This window comes from Ochlerotatus camptorhynchus, unplaced genomic scaffold (genome assembly GCF_037179485.1).
Source record: "Ochlerotatus camptorhynchus isolate MF236.1 unplaced genomic scaffold, CSIRO-AGI_Acam_v1.1 ptg000928l, whole genome shotgun sequence".
In the NCBI taxonomy this organism is placed as follows: Eukaryota; Metazoa; Arthropoda; class Insecta; order Diptera; family Culicidae; genus Ochlerotatus; species Ochlerotatus camptorhynchus.
This window is the reverse complement of record NW_027041374.1, coordinates 121,404-144,705: the sequence shown is the minus strand read 5'-3', so window position 1 is coordinate 144,705 and position 23,302 is coordinate 121,404. Positions and strand designations below refer to the sequence as shown.

The following is a 23,302-nucleotide window of genomic DNA, read 5'->3' as shown; positions in this document are numbered from 1 at the left end:
ACAACACATTAGAATTACAAACATGATTTTGTAAACAGTACACACCATTGTTGTTAGATAACGTTATAGAAATGCATACATAATAGTCATAGCTAAAGCTCCCGTTCCCCACCAGTCAGTTAACTGACCTTAGCTAACCTAATATCATTGTAGCAACTCTCTATGCGGCATTGGAACCATGCCATCAGCGCGCTAAGAGTTATTAGACTACTGACATAGGCGCCAATACGTGGATGACGAGGCACTAGGTGACGTTACAGCGAACTTGACGATTGTTGTATCATTTTTTAACGTACTACCAGACAATGATGCGTAGTGTTTACATGATCAAGTTTCCAACTCTACTACAATCTACAATCTACAATCAACTGGAAATCGATATCTGACGCCATTTTTAAATCAAATATGGGATATATTGTCATATACCGTTGATACCATTGACATCGATATGGGTATTTTTGGAATCGGGGTGACGTGTAGATATAGGAAATCGATATCCGACGCTACTTTGAAATCCAAGGTGGAGGATTCCTGTTGCAGAAAAAGTGTCAAATATCCATAAATATGGGTATTTTTAGAATCGGGCTAATGACTAAAGGCCACTAATCAATATCCGATAAGTTTTTGAAATTAAAGATGGCGGCTTCTGGTTTAAGAAAAATTGGGAATGCTGTCAATTATCTATAAAATGGGTATTTTTGGGATCGGGTGACGTCTAGAGATTGGAAATAGGCATACGACGCCATTTTGAATTCCGAGATCCAAGAAGAGATTGGGAATTACTATCAAATATCAATCAATATGGGATTTTTTTGAAGGTTTTTGGAGGTTGTCGTCTAGAGAAAATCGATATCCGATGCCATTTTGAAATCAAATGTGGCGGCTTCCAGTTTCTAAAAAGTGAAAAATAATTTCAAAAGTCCATAAATATGGGTATTTTTGGAATTTGGGTCACGAATAGAGGCCAAAAATCAATTTTAACATAACTTTAACCTAACATTTACTTCCCAACAAACAATTGCCTATTGAAGAAACGACTTCTTGACTATTTTATATCACTTCATGCTTAATAATACTTGTACTATTTTAAATATTAACCTCTGTTCAGGCTTTGTTCACACAAATCTGGAGAATTTATTCAACTACAACATCGAAGTATTTGGTGTTGAATAAGGTATGTCGAGAAGCTTCTCTTCGACTTACAAAAATTGTAACAGAGCTTATTCGATCAAATTTTTGATTATTCAGCGTTAATTAGACATCATTACTTCCTTAAACAGCGATGATATAAAGGTGTATATAGACGCTTGATTATTATGTGAAATAATGTTTCATTAGACACTATTCTACATTTATTAAACGATTATTAAATTACGGGATAATTTAACTTAAACTTAAGTTAAACTTAACTTAACTTCAACTAAATTTTAACTTAACTTTAAATAAACTTTAACATAACCTTTACTTAACTTTGACTTAATTTTAACATAACTTAAATTTTAACATAACTTTAACTTAACTTTAACTTAACTTTAAATTTTAGCTTAAATTAAACATAACTTTAAACTTTAACATAACTTTAACTTAAACCGAACATTAACTTAACATATCTTTAACTTAACTTTAACTTAACGTAATTTGAACTTAAATTTAACATAACTTTATCTTAAAATTAACTGAACTTTAACTTAACTTATGCATTAACTTTAACTTTAACATAACTTTAACTTTAACTTAACTTTAACTTAACTTTAACATAACTTTAACTTAACTTTAACATAACTTTAACTTAACTTAACTCAACTTTAACTCAACTTTAACTCAACTTTAACTTAACTTTAACTCAATTTTAACTTAACTTTAACTTAACTTTAACTCAACTTTAACTTAACTTTAACTTAACTTTAACTTAACTTTAACTTAACTTTAACTGAACTTTAACTTAACTTTAACTTAATTTTAACTTAATTTTAACTTAACTTAAACTTAACTTTAACTTAACTTTAACTTAACTTTAACTTAACTTTAACTTAACTTTAACTTAACTTTAACTTAACTTTAACTTAACTTTAACTTAACTTTAACTTAACTTTAACTTAACTTTAACTTAATTTTAACTTAATTTAATTCAACTTTAACTCAACTTTAACTTAACTTTAACTTAACTTTAACTTCATTTTAACTTTACTTTAACTTAACTTTAACTTAACTTTAACTTATCTTTAACTTAATTTTAACTTAATTTAACTCAACTTTAACTTAACTTTAACTTAACTTTAACTTAACTTTAACTTAACTTTAACTTAACTTTAACTGAACTTTAACTTAACTTTAACTTAACTTTAACTGAACTTTAACTTAACTTTAACTTAACTTTAACTGAACTTTAACTTAACTTTAACTTAATTTAATTCAACTTCAACTCAACTTTTACTTAACTTTAACTTAACTTTAACTTCATTTTAACTACATTTTAACTTAACTTTAACTTAACTTTAACTTAACTTAAACTCAACTTTAACTTAACTTTAACTTAACTTTAACTTAACTTTAACTTAAACTTAACTTTAACTTAACTTTAACTTAACTTTAACTTAACTTTAAATTAACTTTAACTTAACTTTAACTTAACTTTAACTTAACTTTAACTTAACTTTAACTTAACTTTAACTTAACTTTAACTTAACTTTAACTTAACTTTAACTTAACTTTAACTTAATTTTAACTTAATTTAATTCAACTTTAACTCAACATTAACTTAACTTTAACTTAACTTTAACTTCATTTTAACTTAACTTTAACTTAACTTTAACTTAACTTTAACTTATCTTTAACTTAATTTTAACTTAATTTAACTCAACTTTAACTTAACTTTAACTTAACTTTAACTTAACTTTAACTTAACTTTAACTTAACTTTAACTGAACTTTAACTTAACTTTAACTTAACTTTAACTGAACTTTAACTTAACTTAACTTCATTTTAATTTAACTTTAACTTAAATTTAACTTAACTTTAACTTAACTTTAACTTAACTTTGACTCAACTTTAACTTAACTTTAACTTAACTTTAACTTAACTTTAACTTTAACTTAACTTTAAATTTACTTTAACTTTACTTTAACTTAACTTTAACTTAACTTCAACTTAACTTTAACTTAACTTTAACTTAATTTAATTCAACTTTAACTCAACTTTTACTTAACTTTAACTTAACTTTAACTTCATTTTAACTTAACTTTAACTTAACTTTAACTTAACTTAAACTTAACTTAAACTTAACTTTAACTTAACTTTAACTTAACTTTAACTTAACTTTAACTGAACTTTAACTTAACTTTAACTTAACTTTAACTGAACTTTAACTTAACTTTAACTTAATTTTAACTTAATTTAATTCAACTTTAACTCAATTTTAACTTAACTTTTACTTAACTTAAACTTAACTTTAACTTAACTTTAACTTCATTTTAACTTAACTTTAACTTAACTTTAACTTAACTTTAACTTAATTTTAACTTAACTTTAACTTAACTTTAACTTAACTTTAACTTAACTTTAACTTAACTTTAACTTAATTTTAACTTAACTTTAACTTAACACAACTTTAACTTAACTTTAACTTAACTTTAACTGAACTTTAACTTAACTTTAACTTAACTTTAACTTAACTTTAACTTAACTTTAACTTAACTTTAACTTAATTTAATTTAACTTAACTTAAACTTAACTTTAACTTAACTTTAACTTAACTTTAACTTAACTTTAACTGAACTTTAACTTAACTTTAACTTAACTTTAACTGAACTTTAACTTAACTTTAACTTAATTTTAACTTACTTTAATTCAACTTTTACTCAATTTTAACTTAACTTTTACTTAACTTAAACTTAACTTTAACTTAACTTTAACTTCATTTTAACTTAACTTTAACTTAACTTTAACTTAACTTTAACTTAATTTTAACTTAACTTTAACTTAACTTTAACTTAACTTTAACTTAACTTTAACTTAACTTTAACTTAATTTTAACTTAACTTTAACTTAACACAACTTTAACTTAACTTTAACTTAACTTTAACTGAACTTTAACTTAACTTTAACTTAACTTTAACTTAACTTTAATTTAACTTTAACTTAATTTAATTCAACTTTAACTCAACTTTTACTTAACTTTAACTTAACTTAAACATAACTTTAACTTAACTTTAACTTAACTTTAACATAACTTTAACTTAACTTTAACTCAACTTTAACTTAACTTTAACTTAACTTAAACTTAACTTTAACTTAACTTTAACTTCATTTTAACTTAACTTTAACTTAACTTTAACTTAACTTTAACTTAACTTTAACTTAACTTTAACTTAACTTTAACTTAACTTTAACTTAACTTTAACTTAACTTTAACTTAACTTTAACTTAACTTTAACTTAATTTTAACTTAACTTTAACTTAACACAACTTTAACTTAACTTTAACTTAACTTTAACTGAACTTTAACTTAACTTTAACTTAATTTTAACTTAATTTAAATCAACTATAACTCAACTTTAACTTAACTTTAATTTAACTTTAACTTAAATTTAACTTAACTTAAACTTAACTTTAACTTAACTTTAGCTTAATTTTAACTTAACTTTAACTTAACTTTAACTTAACTTTAACTTAATTTTAACTTAACTTTAACTTAACTTTAACTTAACTTTAACTTAACTTTAACTTAACTTTAACTTAACTTAACTCAACTTTAACTCAACTTTTACTTAACTTTAACTTAACTTTAACTTAACTTTAACTGAACTTTAACTTAACTTTAACTTAATTTTAACTTAATTTAATTCAACTTTAACTCAGGTTTAACTTCATTTTAACTTAACTTTAACTTAACTTTAACTGAACTTTAACTTAACTTTAACTTAACTTTAACTGAACTTTAACTTAACTTTAACTTAATTTTAACTTAATTTAATTCAACTTTAACTCAACTTTAACTTAACTTTAACTTAACTTAAACTTAACTTTAACTTAACTTTAACTTCATTTTAACTTAACTTTAACTGAACTTTAACTTATTTTTAACTTAACTTGAACTTAACTTTAACTTAACTCAGTTTTAACTCAACTTTAACTTAACTTTAACTTAACTTTAACTTAACTTTAACTGAACTTTAACTTAACTTTAACTTAACTTTAACTTAATTTTAACTTAATTTAATTCAACTTTAACTCAACTTTAACTTAACTTTAATTTAACTTTAACTTAAATTTAACTTAACGCAAACTTAACTTTAACTTAACTTTAACTTAATTTTAACTTAATTTTAACTTAACTTTAACTTAACTTAACTCATCTTTAACTCAACTTTAACTCAACTTTAACTTAACTTTAACTTAACTTTAACTTAACTTTAACTTAACTTTAACTTAACTTTAACTTAACTTTAACTTAACTTTAACTTAATTTAATTTAACTTAACTTAAACTTAACTTAAACTTAACTTTAACTTAACTTTAACTTAACTTTAACTGAACTTTAACTTAACTTTAACTTAACTTTAACTGAACTTTAACTTAACTTTAACTTAATTTTAACTTAATTTAATTCAACTTTAACTCAATTTTAACTTAACTTTTACTTAACTTAAACTTAACTTTAACTTAACTTTAACTTCATTTTAACTTAACTTTAACTTAACTTTAACTTAACTTTAACTTAATTTTAACTTAACTTTAACTTAACTTTAACTTAACTTTAACTTAACTTTAACTTAACTTTAACTTAATTTTAACTTAACTTTAACTTAACACAACTTTAACTTAACTTTAACTTAACCTTAACTGAACTTTAACTTAACTTTAACTTAACTTTAACTTAACTTTAACTTAACTTTAACTTAATTTAATTTAACTTAACTTAAACTTAACTTAAACTTAACTTTAACTTAACTTTAACTTAACTTTAACTGAACTTTAACTTAACTTTAACTTAACTTTAACTGAACTTTAACTTAACTTTAACTTAATTTTAACTTAATTTAATTCAACTTTAACTCAATTTTAACTTAACTTTTACTTAACTTAAACTTAACTTTAACTTAACTTTAACTTCATTTTAACTTAACTTTAACTTAACTTTAACTTAACTTTAACTTAATTTTAACTTAACTTTAACTTAACTTTAACTTAACTTTAACTTAACTTTAACTTAACTTTAACTTAATTTTAACTTAACTTTAACTTAACACAACTTTAACTTAACTTTAACTTAACTTTAACTGAACTTTAACTTAACTTTAACTTAACTTTAACTTAACTTTAATTTAACTTTAACTTAATTTAATTCAACTTTAACTCAACTTTTACTTAACTTTAACTTAACTTAAACATAACTTTAACTTAACTTTAACTTAACTTTAACATAACTTTAACTTAACTTTAACTTAACTTTAACTTAACTTAACTCAACTTTAACTCAACTTTAACTTAACTTTAACTTAACTTTAACTGAACTTTAACTTAACTTTAACTTAATTTTAACTTAATTTAATTCAACTTTAACTCAAATTTAACTTAACTTTAACTTAACTTAAACTTAACTTAAACTTAACTTTAACTTAACTTTAACTTAACTTTAACTGAACTTTAACTTAACTTTAACTTAACTTTAACTGAACTTTAACTTAACTTTAACTTAATTTTAACTTAATTTAATTCAACTTTAACTCAACTTTAACTTAACTTTAACTTAACTTAAACTTAACTTTAACTTAACTTTAACTTCATTTTAACTTAACTTTAACTTAACTTTAACTTAACTTTAACTTAACTTTAACTTAACTTTAACTTAACTTTAACTTAACTTTAACTTAACTTTAACTTAACTTTAACTTAACTTTAACTTAATTTTAACTTAACTTTAACTTAACACAACTTTAACTTAACTTTAACTTAACTTTAACTGAACTTTAACTTAACTTTAACTTAATTTTAACTTAATTTAAATCAACTATAACTCAACTTTAACTTAACTTTAATTTAACTTTAACTTAAATTTAACTTAACTTAAACTTAACTTTAACTTAACTTTAGCTTAATTTTAACTTAACTTTAACTTAACTTTAACTTAACTTTAACTTAATTTTAACTTAACTTTAACTTAACTTTAACTTAACTTTAACTTAACTTTAACTTAACTTTAACTTAACTTAACTCAACTTTAACTCAACTTTTACTTAACTTTAACTTAACTTTAACTTAACTTTAACTGAACTTTAACTTAACTTTAACTTAATTTTAACTTAATTTAATTCAACTTTAACTCAGGTTTAACTTCATTTTAACTTAACTTTAACTTAACTTTAACTGAACTTTAACTTAACTTTAACTTAACTTTAACTGAACTTTAACTTAACTTTAACTTAATTTTAACTTAATTTAATTCAACTTTAACTCAACTTTAACTTAACTTTAACTTAACTTAAACTTAACTTTAACTTAACTTTAACTTCATTTTAACTTAACTTTAACTGAACTTTAACTTATTTTTAACTTAACTTGAACTTAACTTTAACTTAACTCAGTTTTAACTCAACTTTAACTTAACTTTAACTTAACTTTAACTTAACTTTAACTGAACTTTAACTTAACTTTAACTTAACTTTAACTTAATTTTAACTTAATTTAATTCAACTTTAACTCAACTTTAACTTAACTTTAATTTAACTTTAACTTAAATTTAACTTAACGCAAACTTAACTTTAACTTAACTTTAACTTAATTTTAACTTAATTTTAACTTAACTTTAACTTAACTTAACTCATCTTTAACTCAACTTTAACTCAACTTTAACTTAACTTTAACTTAACTTTAACTTAACTTTAACTTAACTTTAACTTAACTTTAACTTAAATTCTAACATTACTTAATTTTTTACATAACTTTAAACTAAAATTAACTTTAAATTTTAACTTAAATTTAACATTAGCATAACTTTATCTTTAACCGATCATTAACTTAACATATCTTTAACTTAAACAAAACCTTATTGTAATTTTAACTTACATTTAACATAACTTTATCCTAACATTAACTTAAGCATTAACTTTAACTTTAACATAACGTTAAGATAACCTAAACTTAACTTAAACTTAACTTAAACTTAACTTAACTTAAATTTAACTTAAACTTAACTTAAACTTAACTTAACTTTAACTAAACTTTAACTTAACTTTAAATAAACTTTAACATAACCTTAACTTTATTTTGACTTAAATTTAACATAACTTAAATTTTAACATAACTTTAACCTAACATTAACTTAACCTTAAATTTTAACTTAAATTTAACATAACTTTAACATTAACATAACTTTAACTCAAACCGAACATTAACTTAACATAACTTTAACTTAACTTTAACTAAACGTAATTTTAACTTAAATTTAACATAACTTTATCCTAAAATTTACTGAACTTTAACTTAACTTTAAGCATCAACTTTAACTTTAACATAACGTTGACTAAACTTAACTTAAATTTAACTTAACTTTAACTTACCTATAGCATAACTTTAACTTAAATTTACTGGAACATAATTGTAGCAAAACTTCACCTTAAATTGAAACAAATTCAACATAAATTTAATTTATTTTTAGCATAACTTTAACTTTAACATAACTTTAAATTTAAATTAATTATAACTTAACATTACCATAACTTTAACGTAACTTTAACTTTAACATAAATTTAATTTAAAGTTAACTTTAACATAACTCATACATAAATTTGAATAAACTTCACCTTAACATAATTTTAACTTACCATTAACTTAACGTTAACTTAAATTTAACTTAACTTTAACTTAACGTTAACTTAACTTCAACATAACTTTAACTTACCTTTAACTTAACTTTATCTTAAACATAAAGTAACTTAACTTTATCTTAACATAAACATAACTGTAACTTACCTTTAACTTAACTTAAACATAACCTTAACTTAACTCTAGCTTAACTTTAACGTAACATTAACTAAATTTTAACTTTTGTTTTAACAAATGTTTATCTTACTATTAACAGAACTTTAAATTTAACATAACATTAACTTAACTTTTACTTTACTTTAACATAATTATAGCATGAAATTAACATAACTCTAACTTAATTAGCCGAACTTTAACTTAACTTCAACATAATTTTAACTTTAATTTAGTTGTTACATACTTAATTTAACTTAACATTGAAATAACTTTAACTTTTACTTAATTTTAATAAAAATTTAACTTAACTTTACCTTAAACATAAACATCGGGATCCGGCATCGGCATGCGTTGCATCTGTAAAGATGCTTAACTCAGCCGGATTCCTCCAGCGGATCAGTGGAAGCAGCCGGCTGAAAAAAAGTATTTTAAAAAATCATCAAATTTTTTATCTGTCTGTTAGTATTTGTAATTACTTTCCAATATTGATCCGTTGGATGAATCCGGTTGAGTTATGTATCCTAACTGATGCAACGCATCAATAAGGATGCTCAACTCAGCCGGATTCCTCCAGCGGATCAATTTTGAAAAACAATTACATCAAAATTGAATTGGCCATTTTCGTGGCGCGGATAAAAAAAAACACTTCTCCACTCGCACGATATGAAAAGATGACTGACAGCCACCGCGAAAAAAAATCACAAAAAAATGGCTAAGTTCCATTCGCTATTTGGTAGCCCGGCGCATGAAATTACTCTAGCGGGGCGAGTCGCCTTTTGTCCGGATCCCGGAGCGCCATTTGGTCGCCCGGCGGATGAAATTACACTAGCGGGGCGAGTCGCCTTTCGTCCGGATCCCGGAGCGCCATTTGATCGCCCGGCGGATGAAATTACTCTAGCGGGGCGAGTCGCCCTTCGTCCGCATTCCGAACAAAGGGCGAACGATCAGTCTTCAAGTCGCTCAATGTCAAATGACGTCACTTTTTCGCCGGCAATTCGTGTGGGCCTGATCGCCGCACGCGCCTGGAAACTGTCAAACTTCAAGCGAAACGCCACATGAGGCAAGCGTCAAGGTCACGAAAAGCCGTTTTGTTTACTATTGTCCCCTGCCATCGTTGCAGTCGCAGCATTCCTTTCGCATTTTCCGCCTGCTCCCGGTTTCACAAGTCACAGGTATTCGCGCATATTATTTTTCTCAAAGTGATTATTGCCCTGACGCGAGTGGAAAAATCCTTGAAAATCGACAGAATGAAATCATCGACCGTGAAGCGAGGAGGCAGAACGCTTGCTCGTGCGTGATTGTAACTGAGACAGTGTAGGCCCGATTTTGAATTATTATTAGAGCGCGTCTCAGATCACAAGTCTGTGGATCGGTTTGGTGATTTCTTTTTCCGGGGTGAAAATATTGTGGCCGCCAGTTGAAAATGAACGGCAATCCGGGAGTGACCTTATTCAACGATGGTGGAAGCATTCAGGTTAATAATACCAGTGCTCTACATCGAGCCGAAGAGGAGGAAGCACTGGAAGATCAACAAAGACGGGAGAAAGAGCTGGCCAAGGAGATAGTAAACGCGTTTGATGATTTGATTGATGACGAAGATCAAAACGATACGCTGAATTCGCTAAACTATTCATCGCATCATTCCGAACATTCACCACCACCACCTACGCCGCGTCCCAAGGGGGAAAGGTATGTTAAAATGTTTAGGTTTATGATAGCATCTGGCAGGTAGAATTGTATAATTTTTATATTTTTAGAGTTTTGGAAGGAATTGGGATGAAGAATGGTGGAATTGGCATCGGTGGTGGAGGTGATGGTCACCATATGCTAGAAGTGTCCCATTGGAAGCAGATGTACGAATCAAAATGTCGTGAATTTGAGCACGTCACCAGGATGATGCATGACAAAAGCAAGGAATTCGAACAGCAGGCTAATGAACACAAAAAGCGACTCATGTTGGCCGAAGGCGAGCGGGACCGAGCAAACATGACCCGAAAGCAGACTCACGACATCTTAGTGGAAAGTAAAACTAAGATCTCTGAACAGGAAGATACAATCTCTAAATTGAAAGCCAAAATCAAATCTATGGAGGACACGAATCTTAAGCTAGAAGTAGATCTGGAGCATAAGAAGACGATGCTCCAGGATACACTTCACAAGTATCACATGGTGGAACAGTCGGTGGGTATGAAGGCCGACCGTCATACCGATCATTTACTGAAGCAAGCCGAAGAGAAACACAATGCGAAGATGGCAATGATGCAACAGCAAGTTGATAATCTTCGCTCGGAATTGGACGATCGAGTGCAGGAAGTTCGACGCTTGGAAGTGCGTTACAAAGAACTACAATCGCTGAGGGATGCATTGTTGGTTGAAAAAACTGAAACTATCCAAAGGTTGCAGGATAGTCTGGAAGACTCGCAGAGGCAGTGCGAGAATTTGATGGCGAAAACCATGAACATTACCAGTTTTAGTCAGGACAATCTGCGACTTAAAACTAAGGTGAACGCGCTGGAGCAGCAAACTCAAGATATGCAGAAGACGATCAGTACACTAACGCACAAGTGAGGGATAAAAACGCTTGAAGTAATTTTCGAAGGGAATTAATTTATCCATTTTTACGTTCTTACAGACTCGAGACCACTAATGCTGAGCTGGAAATGATGGACAGTGTTATTAGCTCTGGTGATGAACACGGTGGCAGTCCAGGTCGAGATGGCACCTGTACTTTTGCGGTTTCGCGTAAGAATCTAATCGGTAGCACCCCGATCAATCCGAGTGCCAACAGAAATACTGAAGATCGTGTTGCGAAATTGAAGCAAGAACTACTACTTAGCATGAATGGACAAAAGGAGAAAAGGGAAACGATCAAACGACTCGAAACGGACCTCGCCACCCGGGAACGGGAGATTCAACAGCTGAAAAAGGACGAAAGCCTGGCACTGGTGCAAATGAATCAGTACAAGGAGGAGGCATTTCGAGTGAATTCCAAGTGTAAAATTCTGGAAGGAGAGCTGGAAAAGTTGTACAAAAAAGAACAGAACGGATCCAAACAGGGACGAAGATCTAGCTACGATAAGCAGGAAGCACTGGAGGATAAGATTTTTGCACTAAAACAGGAAAAAGCAAAACTAGAGGACAGGGTCGAAAAATTGGAAAAAGATAATCAGCAACTGGAAGAGCGAACGAAAAAAATGGAAATAAATTCTCAATCGCTTGACACAATCAAACTTGAATTGGAGAAACAAAAGTTCCTTCTCAAAGACTCGCAGGGTGAGTGTGAGCGGTTGAAAAACTTGTACATTAAGATGTCCGGCTGTAAGGATGCTCTGAATAGAGAGCTGGCCACGCTGAAAACTCAGGATATGGCAAAAGAGATCTCCATGCTAAGGGAGAAGGTAGCCTCGTTGGAACGAGCTCTCCAGCTAGCAGAATTGAAATCTTCAGAGTTGACAAAGTTGCTCGATAAGGAGAAGATCACACACGAATCGCTGCTGAGGGAATTGCAGGAGAGACACGATAGCAGTCAAGAGCCCAAAGACAAGAAACAGTCGTCCAATAGCTGCGCTAGATGTATTGACAATCTGACGGAAATATCGAAGGTAAATTTGTATGTTAGGATATTTCAGATAACCTGAACAGAGATGTCAGAAAGGGATGAGTACCCATTTAATTAACCTAAATTATTCGTTCGTGAGCGCCTTTCCAGAAGGTTCCCGAGGGTTTAAAGATTATTGAAGCCCAAGCGCATAACTACACTGAGGATATAATTCGTTGGAATTTCATACGAAATGTTTATGGAATTTAACCAAAAGAATTTATTTTGAATTTCATGCGATAGAAATATGAACGCGCACCTCTGTTATCATTTATGTTTTTTGCAGTAGACACATATGGATTTCATAAATGTGTCGTATGAAAATGATACGTTATGAGTATGAAATTTACGTTTCAATCGTATGAATTAGGAACGAGAGGAATACGAAAAGCAATCGAATCAACTATGAAATTCATTGTAGCTATTTGTAGTTTTTTTTTCTTGCAAATTAATTATATACATGTAATCATAAGTTCATATTTATTTTATAAACAAAGAAAAATTAAACGTTGAAGCGTTGCATTTGAGTTTTTGTATTATAAACAACTTCACTCAAAAATTAACTTTTAAATTTTAAGTGCCGGGACTACAATCTGTCTGGCTATTGACGCCACTGGTCCCAACTTTAACTCAGTTACGTCCGTTATCGCAACAGGATTGCAGTAACCGCTGTATTTTGATATTAGGCAGATTCTGTGGACAAATTGATAGTAAATATTTGAAATAATCTTTACATTACCTTCTTACGTTTTGTTCTAGCCATTATGCATTTCACGTCCAAATCAAATCGCTCTTCTGGATCTACCAGAACGCGAAAATGGTTGTTTTTAAAGCCATACACTCTATAATTTTAAATATGTAGGTAGGATCCGGAAAATTATTTAGAATTCAGCGTTTTTATCTCTCAATACAGGCCAAGTTTCCGCCGGAACTTTAATATACGCTAGTAATTTTGGCTCGTATACGCCATATTGTTTTGTTTTGAACAGCTTTTCATACGAACGACGTATGATTTTTTTTTCACACAAGATCAACTCATAAAATTTAGAGATGAACTAGCCTAAGGCTAAAAATCTCTTTAAAAAAAATATAAAACTCATAAAATTCATTACAGCCTCGTACGAAATTTTGACTAATTTCGTATGGAAATCATTTTTGTGTCATATAATTTTCATACGCATGCTATGAATAACATACGTGTCGTATGAAACTATTTCCAGAGCTCACACATGTGATCTCAATTTTCAACCAAATTTTAAGAGGTATTAGGTATTAGGTGGTAGTATTCAAAATGCTGTAACCAGCCTGCATAAGGGCAACATAAAAAATAAAATAAAAAATCGCGTAAAAACAGAATTGAGTGTATTTACGGAACCACGGATAAACGGAGCTCATTCCAAGTTTTGTAAGCCATCTACACTGAGGAAACTAGAATTACGATTTGTTCATACGAAACATATTATGAAAATCGTAATTCTAGTTTCCTCATTGTTTCCTCCTCCGGTTTTTTGCATTAAATTGCTTAAATCTTCCTTTACATTTGAGATTTTTTTTCACAAACAAAAAACAAACAATTTCAAAATTTAGAAAAAAAATATCTAAAAAATCACTGTTTTTTCCACTTTAGGCAGTACTGAAAATTATTTATTGTCTATTTTAAATAATATCAGCGGTTCACATAGAGTAAAAATCTATTTCCTTTAAGATGCGCCAGGTTTCAAGTCATTTGGATGAGAACTTTTTGAGTTATCTTTCCCGCCAATTTGGAAAAACACCGTTTCGAGAAAAACGCGTTTAAAGTTTTGGGTTGTGTAAAAACACGATTTCTGGAACTTACGGTTAATCGGCGATACCGGGGCCATAGATCACTCCTTCCTCGTGCTCGTAGTATTTAAAAAAAATTAAAGTAAAATATAAAAAATTGATAAAAAAAATTTTTACTTGTATTTCCCCCCTTAACAATTTCAATAAATATCAAAACGGAGGAAGCCCATTTGACATAAAGTCGTTTTCTTATCTCGTCGAATCGCGGCTAGGGTCAGTTATGTGAAACAGCTACCACACAGGCTGAAAGTTTCTAATAATGTTATAATAATAATAATAATAATACAAACAGTTGAAACAAGGACAAACGATTTTTCTTAAATTCCTCTAACGCAAGCATACCCAACGTACGACCCACGGGCTGGTCATGGTCACTCGATATCTACAATGAGGCATTTCTAGCCCAATTCCACCATTAATATGCATTTTGGCCAGAATGATTAAGGCTGTGAACCATTTGCCGAGTTAAATTTAACTCGTGGTTAAAAGTGACATTTCGAAAGTTATTCTCAATGTTCGAAAATCCCTGTGCTGTCGATCGACCGGTTTTCGAGAAGAACTCAACCACGATTGTCAAAATTTAACTTCTTGTCTGTCAGAAATAACCACGTTCGGATAGCAGGGTTAATCGATAATTTTCCATCTGTCAAATTTTAACCAAAAGTTAAAAAAAATCCACCAAATGGTTCAGAGCCTAAGAAATTATTCAAATGGAGCTTGAAACATATTCATCAAACATAGTAACTTCTTTAGTCTTTAGTTTAGCGAGGTTGGACAGGTCTGCTTGAAGCGGTTGTCGTGGTGTTTGTATCCTTCAATTGCATTTGACACCTATTGAAAGCATTAACTGACAAAACCCCAAGGCTGCAAACTGCGTGTCGAAGCATGTTGACATAGCTGGTTCTCGATAATGCAATGGTCAATCGTTATGATTCAGCCACCATTCGAAAGGTATTTCTATTTACTTTTATTGGAAACAGGTATGTAGAAACCCGATTGGACATGTGGTTGGGCAGCTGAAATGGAAAAACCCGGTGTCATTTCATGTTAACATGACTGGTTCTCAGCAATTTGGTTACCAAATGTTAAAATTGAGCCTCTATTTGAAAGGTAACGGAACAGACAAGGAATCGATATTGAACCTGCAGTTGACCAGTCGGAACGGGAATACCCGTGAGAGGTGTCTCTGGGGAAATTCAGATTCACCGGGAAAATGGTCAGTTCTTGAAAGAAGCCTAGAGATCCACAATGTTTTCTAAATTACATACAATCATGAGCATAGTGGAAATATGCAATAATCATACAGATTATCCTACCGGGTGGCAAGAAAACGGTCATCTGGATATCCGGAATCACCGGCAAAATAGGTAATTCCTGAAAGTAGACCTAGAGATCCGCGATTTTTTTCTAAATTGCATAAAAACACTTCTTTCTCTAACTCATACATGAATGGATGAGGAGACTTGACGTATTTCTTCATATCTACAGGCAAAAGAGTGAGTACACTGGAGTCGCTTTTTACGCGGTTTTTTTTTACACGGTTTTTTTTTACGCGGTTTTTTTTTACGCGGTTTTTTTTTACGCGGATTTTGGAATTTACGCGGTTTTTTTTACGCGGATTCCGGAATTTACGCGGTTTTTTTTTACGCGGATTTTGGTTTTTTTTTTACGCGGATTTTAGAATTTACGCGGTATATCACTTTTTACGCGGTTTTTTCTTACACGGTCTTTTTTTACTCGGTTTTTTTTTACGCGGATTTCGGAATTTACGCGGTTTTTTTTTACGCGGATTCCGGAATTTACGCGGTTTTTTTTTTACGCGGGACGTATCACCCGCGTAAAAAGCGACTCCAGTGTATATGACTTGCTCATATACTCTTGTATGAGTTAGGTAAATGAGTGTGCGTTTGACTAGTACTGTCGCATTAATGGCCCTTAGCTGATTTTCAACTTCTATTCAATTTTCACACTGCCGTACTCTAGTAGAACTTTTTCTAGCTAATAAATTATCACACTAAAGCTTCATGTTGATATTAGATAGCGTTTCCAACCAACTCTAAAGTTTATTTAATCTTCCTTTGGAAGTTTCTTCTATCTTTCCCCTGGAATTTTCTTCCACCTTACCCCATATGCTATTTTCCGATTCCACCAGAAAGTTATATTGACATCCCTCGTTTCTTCTGGCTTCGCTTGAAAGGTTCTTCCATCTTCCCGCGCCAGTTTTTCCATACTCCCACTGAATATTGTGTTTTTCCGAGTATCCGTAGAAGATTCTACCGATTTCCACCGGAAATTTCTTGGTATATCCCCCAGAAATATCTATAATTATATTAATTAATATGAAATTAATTAAAATAGTAAATACCGACAAATACCGATTTTTTAAAACCTTTGATGCCGATAAGCTTGAAAACAATCTGGTAATGCTGTTGGGCAGGCCTGTCTTACATATGATTGAGATGATTCTAAGACAAAATAGAGTTCTCCATGATTTTGTAAAAAAAATGCACCTTGCGCACACAAATTTGTTGAGCATTAAGTAAACAACAACCACACTTCGATGAACAGCTGATAAACTTCATCGGGATAGAAATGGCGGCGAGTTGAAAATATGCTTATACTTTCTGGGACACCCTATACCATAGTTTTTCATACGATCCCAAATTTGATTCCCTTCCAGATGGAGATCCAAAACCTGCAGCTGCAGAATACCTGCGCATCGCACCTGAAAAACATCAACGAGTTTAAAAATGCCCTGAAAGAGGCCCGTTCGACCATAAACACGATGCATGAAAAACTCGACCTAAAAGCGGAACGAGATCACTTGATCGATGAGCTGAAGGAGAAGGCGGTCCAATTTGAACAGTTTATGCGGGCTCAAAATACCAGCAACAGCAGCAGCAGTGGCAACAGTTCGACCAAGGACAGTGCTACCTCCCCGCATCCCCAGCCGGAGAAACGAATGCGATCGTCACGTGATCAAAGCGTTAATACGTCCTCGGAGTATCACGAGCTAAATGAGATGGAAAATAGGAAAGTGACTCGTGAGCAAGAGCACAGGATACGGGAGGAAATGGCGCGTGCTTTCGCTGCGGAAATCAAAGTGATAGAGGAAAAGTTTAAGGAACAGTTTGGCAAGTTTGAGCAGAATATTACAGAACTGAAGAAACAGCTACATGACAGGGTGAATGATTTGCTGTTGCGTAACAAGGAGGTTGAAGTGCTGAAGTATGCAATCGTAACCGAAAGAGAAAAAATGACGGAAATGTTGGCCAAGAAGGACGAGGATGCGAGGGCGCTTTTCGATAAACAGGCAGAAGTGATGAAGAAGTACAAGGCCGAACTGAACAACACGCAGCGGAAGGTGCAATTTTTGGAGGGAGAACTCCAAGAGAAGCGAGAGCTGATACAAGCTGAACGTGAATCGATGGAGAAACTAATCAAACAGGTCAACGAGGAACGGAAAATGTTCCATGAACGTGAGATCGAAGTTATTGAAAAGTTTAAAGAAATTGAAATCGAGTATAACAAAAGCCTAGAAATGGTAATGGAAAAGTACAACTCAGTCAAAAAGACGGCTCTCAATTACAAGGTAAGTTTTTAATACGATACCTTTTAAAATATTCCAAATTTTAACAAACTTTTTACAGAAATATGCTGAAGACAAGGAACAGCACATGCTGAAGGAATACGACCGCATAAAGGAAGGCTATAACGCCGCCCTACTCAAGGTACAAAATCGCATGAAGGAAGCACTCGATAGCAAAGATCGTAGCATGAAGGAACAGATCTCAAAAGTCGAATCGGAATGCCAATCCAAGCTTAACATGCTGAAAGCCAGTACCTAGAAACTCAAAGTACAATGTGTTCTGCATCAGGAACTTCAACTGTTCTCTCTATCAATTGTATTTGTACTATTGTTGCTTTAGATATTAATGTACATGTACTTAGAAACGCTTCTAGTTAAAAACAAAAAGTAGCGCGGGTTGTAAGCTGAATAGTGGAACCACGTGAAATGGCTGCCTTCTTGTTATGCACTGAGTACGGATCTGAAGCCGTACTCATCAATGTTGAAAACTGCCCCCAACTCATTCTGCCATATCTGATCAATCATTTTATTTTAATCACAAAAGGTTTTATTGGCCAACTATAGTAATAAAGGCTCTTCTATTGTAGGTGAATGTTTTAAAACAGAATCAGTTTTACCTCTCGAATAAGTATTAACGAATAGCGAGTAGGAAAGGTATATGTTCGCATAATAAATGTCTACGTTACAAAAAAATAATTGGTAACAATTTGCTACCAAAGCATAATGCTGTGAAAGAATTCCCTCCATAAATATTTATCAAAATAAGCCTTCTTTTCTGAACTAATTTGAATACACTCAATTCTGTATCGCTGTAGGAATCTGCTTTCATATCGAAGCCTGAGATTGTCTTGAAATTCCCGATTTTTTCCCGGTTCAAACCTAAAATTATCAATATTCAGCAGCTATATTCGAATGTGAAAAGAAAGAAAGTTTCAAATGCTCATGGAAAAATTTGCTACAGATAAAGATTTTTGTATAATTTTGGTTTCTATTCTTATGAGAAAGATACCATATGTACATAAGTGAAAGTTCTTCAGATATGCACTAAAGCATTCTCACAAGTTCGATCAAATATTTTCCTTAAAATTCTCTTCGAAAGCTTTTGGAACTCTTTCAGAAAGTTCTCTTCAGCATTTAGTTTAAACTCTTCTCTGGATTCCTTTCGAACTATCCTCATAATTTTCTTAGAACAGCGCTCAGCGGTGAAAACTAACGATTTAAAATTGGCTCACTACTTGACTTGCCTATTGCTCCCAAGCAAATCGATTAACGTACCCCATTCTAGTCAAATTTCTAGTACTACAATATCTTTGTTTTGATTCGCTATGAAAGTTTGACAGATAAAATGAGGGGTTCGTGGATTTTCCTATGTTTCGAGGGGTGCATCGATTAGCTTAGGACCGAAAAGAGTACCAGAGCTGTGCACGATTTGTGAGGTGATGGATTTCTTCCCGGATGGATTGTGACTGTCGGTCAAGCGGCTTATCTCTCCTGGCACACAAACCAAACTTTCCAAACCAGCAGGATAAGAAATTGGAAAACACGTGTATTTTTAATTGCATTTATAACACCAAACGCACGACAGCGACGCAAAATAATATCAACAACTAAATGAATACCTACGAACTGAAAAACGACTACGAGCGCCATTACATTTGATTTTGTCAGTTTCTATTATTTTAGTAAACACTGATCGAATTGCACTCCGTTATTCGGACTAAGTATAATTTTGACGCAAATTTTAATCGAACCAATATATAAATTTTGAAAAACCATACGTCACGTATAATACGTATACGCAAAATGTTTTCATCGGGAAAAAAAACTTTATAGCGAATTTTTTTCCAGATGAAAACAAATCACTGACACAATCACACTTTAGCAATCTCTATGGTAAAAGGTTTTATAACGCACCGAGGAATGTTAAGGGGTTACGCCACCCTAGAATACAGAAAAATGCACCAACTTCATTAATTTTTTTTTTGTTATTTAATAAAGTCACATACTAAATTAACTTATATGGGCTTATAGTACACATAATTAGGGGTGCTTACAGTATTTTTTTCATAAGGGGAAACCATGTGTGGCAGTTGGCAGCACTGCGAGTTCGTGGCACTGCTTCCCGTGTAGTGTTACGCGGCCCACACTTTCTTCATCGTAATTATGAACCTAGAACAAAAACGAGTGGTTTTTCTTATTTTATATAAGAATACCTAGAGAAGTACATACGGAGATGAAAATTTTTTGAATTTTACGCAAATGGGACTTGTTTTTGCAAAAAATCAGTTTTTTCGCCTGAAATTTGTTTCTAAAATTGTTTACCACAATTGCATTTTTTGATCAATTGAAAAGTTCGTATGTACTTCTCTAGATAATTAATCAGAGAATGCAATCGTCAAAGTCTAGATCAAATTGAGTCAAAATTGCAGATGCTATCGTGTGGGCCGTGGAGAGAAATGTTGTATCGAAAAAAACGCGGTTGAAGCCCGAACCCGAACCGTTCAGGTGCGTGATGCAAAGTTTTGTAATTTTGCTTATAACTTTCGGAATTTTAATTTGTTCGACATGGAACCAATTGTCCCTTATTCTTGACACTTCAGAGTACCTTTTTATGTAAAAGAAAATCGATTTTTTGAAAATCCTAGGAAGGCGTAACCCCTTAATTCACACGAGTTATTAGAAAAAGAGAAAATCGATTAAGATAATCGATCATTGCAGTTAGGCCCTATTGAACGCTAGAAGTTAATAAATGTACTAGCTGACCCATCTTGCCCCACCATACCCTATACTAATTAAGCGTAACACGCGATTTATTATTATTAGAACCTATCAGAATGAATTCTATAATACGGTGTTATACCATGCTATACTATAATAGTGCTATGCTACAACTGGGGCACTTATCTTAAATGGTACACTTACCTCCTGAACAATTTTAACAACAAATTGAAAACTGTCATCAATGCCAATAAAACATATAATATATAAATGGTGGAACGTTCTTTGATTCTTTGCTAACATATGCTGATCATAACCGCAAGTCAGTCCCATCTGTAAAAAACTGGATATGAGAAAATGGCGTTCGAAGATTTGACAACTTTTCTCTTTTTACACTTATTTTGAAGGGATAATTTTGAAAATAAACGTGCTATGTGATAGAGTGCATCTATGTTTAGTAAAACCAGGGTACAATATATTGGATAGAATATCGTGAAATTTTTATTTTAGGACCAAAATCTGAGTGGGACTAACTTGCGATTTCATTTAACGTCAATAAGTGAAATAGCCACAAGTCAGTCACAATGCCATGACGATGCTGCATTAGTTTAGTCCACTGTAGAAAGATATCATGGTCCCATAGAACGTTATTGAATGCATTTTAAAAATTGGAGAAACGTGCCAAACCCACCATACGATAAATCAATTCACATGAGAATTCGGAAATAATATCAATAAAAGTCATGATGAGTAACCAGCACCATGTTGGCCACATCCGGACATGTTCCGGATATCCCCGGGGAAGTGGTAATCATCAATGAATCATTTTAAATCAAAATCCATCACGCGACACATCAAATAACATTAGAATTCAAAGCCATGACACATTGGCGGTCATATTGAAGGTCGTGAGAACTATATTGGCCACATCCGGACATACTCTAGGGGAAGTGGACAGAATCTGTCTTGAGTCAAAGCTCATGATGCGATATGTTGTCTAATATTGTTAATTCTATAGAAGCAAAAACATAGCTATGACGTTGTTTTATAGTTTATTTAAGGTTCACTGTGAGATCCATATTCTCGTAACTACTTCGAATCATTAAGTGCACAAATATCAGCTTCCACGACACGTACCACAATAAAACTGCTACTTCACGTTTGTTGTACTGCAGCATACATGAAGTAGCAATTTCAGGTGAAATGGGGCATTAATTTCAGAGATTTGCGTAATTGAAAATTCGATGTGGAAGTACATGTATAGCCTCCATGGCGGCCATTTATGGACTCTACGAGAAATCACCTTAATGGAATTATGTTTTTTTCTTGATGGGACTGACTTGAAGTTAGTTTTCGCTGTGGGATAATTTGACAATTCGACAGTGAGCATGCATAAGGGCTAATGCTCTTCATCGATTTTCTCTTTGCATTGCTACAGCTAAGGGAAACAATTTTCTAGAATTTGTTCAATGCAGAGTAGTAACAGGTTGTATTGGTTATCAAAACCAACAGCAAACGCACCGAGAAACGTTAAATCTAGCGAGTTATTAACAAAAAAGAAAATCGACGAAGAGAATCGATCATCGCGTATAGGCGCCCTTATGCATGCTCACTGTCGAATTCATTGTTTTTCATTTTTCTTGAACAAACCTCGCGTAACACGATAAAAGGGCTTATCGCTGTTGATCGATTCTCTTCATCGATTTTCTCTTTCGTGAATAACGCGACTGCAAATGAGTTTCCCATTGAGTGTGTTGTTTCAGGCACAAGCAAACATCATCTTCTGTCGAATTGTGCTGCGAGCTTAGCTAGATATTCGTTTATGTTGCAATATGAACTACGTTTATCGCTAAACGATTTTGTTTTGGTTAATGGAGGATAAAGGGCCAAGCGCAATGTGGGCGGAAGCGGAACGGAAACGGAAACTTTGACAGTTGTCACAAATGGCATCAAGATGCCTAACCGAAGTCGATTTGATTCTAACTAGTTTTCAATCCGACAAGTAGGCTTACTCAGATCGGGCTTTTCCGCTGCCGCCGAGGCTGCCGCTGCCGTTCCGCTTCCGCTGTCATTGCGCTTGGGCCTTAACAGCTTCACACTTGAAAATGAAACTATGCAAGTGTGCAGTTTCAGGCAAAATGGGATGAAAACACCGACAAACCGACATGAAACAAAGGTTGCAAATACTCATATCAGCTAAAACAATGTTTTTTTTTTAATTACGAAATAATTAGATGCTATGATCATATTTTGAATTGGTAAGATACAAGAAGAGGTTGCAAAGAATGTGTTTGACATATTAAACCTGTTTATTTCACTTCATGAGAGTCACAATCAGCGATTTTTTACACACTCACTCACTCACTCACTCAGCGATCAGCAAATCGCTGATTGTGACTCATAGAAAGCAAAATTTACAGGTTTTATGTTTCAAACGCATACTGTGTAACCTCTTCCTGTAAGTTACAAGTAAAACATGTCATCATGCCATCTTTTGGTTTTATTATTCCGAAAAACATTATTTTAGCTAAAATGAGTATTTGCAACCTTGCATGAAACTGAAACTTAACTCTTGATCGAGAATCCATAACGGT

The 23,302-nt window shown here is 31.7% G+C and overlaps 1 protein-coding gene across 1 annotated transcript; it reads left to right on the top strand.

The window, feature by feature from the left end:
* Positions 1 to 237: 237 nt before the first annotated feature.
* Positions 238 to 18,659, top strand: asl (asterless). The gene is made up of 6 exons (XM_065238742.1): positions 238 to 248; positions 10,152 to 10,668; positions 10,737 to 11,543; positions 11,612 to 12,581; positions 17,082 to 17,993; positions 18,052 to 18,659. Exons 2-6 carry the CDS (start codon positions 10,403 to 10,405, stop codon positions 18,247 to 18,249), a joined length of 3,153 nt encoding a protein of 1,050 aa, XP_065094814.1. The 5' UTR covers positions 238 to 248; positions 10,152 to 10,402; the 3' UTR covers positions 18,250 to 18,659.
* Positions 18,660 to 23,302: the final 4,643 nt, after the last annotated feature.

Bases quoted from the DNA above. Each gene is read 5' to 3' on its own strand.
- asl (XM_065238742.1), top strand. From the start codon at position 10,403: ATGAACGGCAATCCGGGAGTGACCTTATTCAACGATGGTGGAAGCATT. The intron at 12,582-17,081 runs GTAAATTTGTAT...ATTCCCTTCCAG, and splicing joins ATCTGACGGAAATATCGAAG to ATGGAGATCCAAAACCTGCA. The intron at 17,994-18,051 runs GTAAGTTTTTAA...AACTTTTTACAG, and splicing joins AGACGGCTCTCAATTACAAG to AAATATGCTGAAGACAAGGA.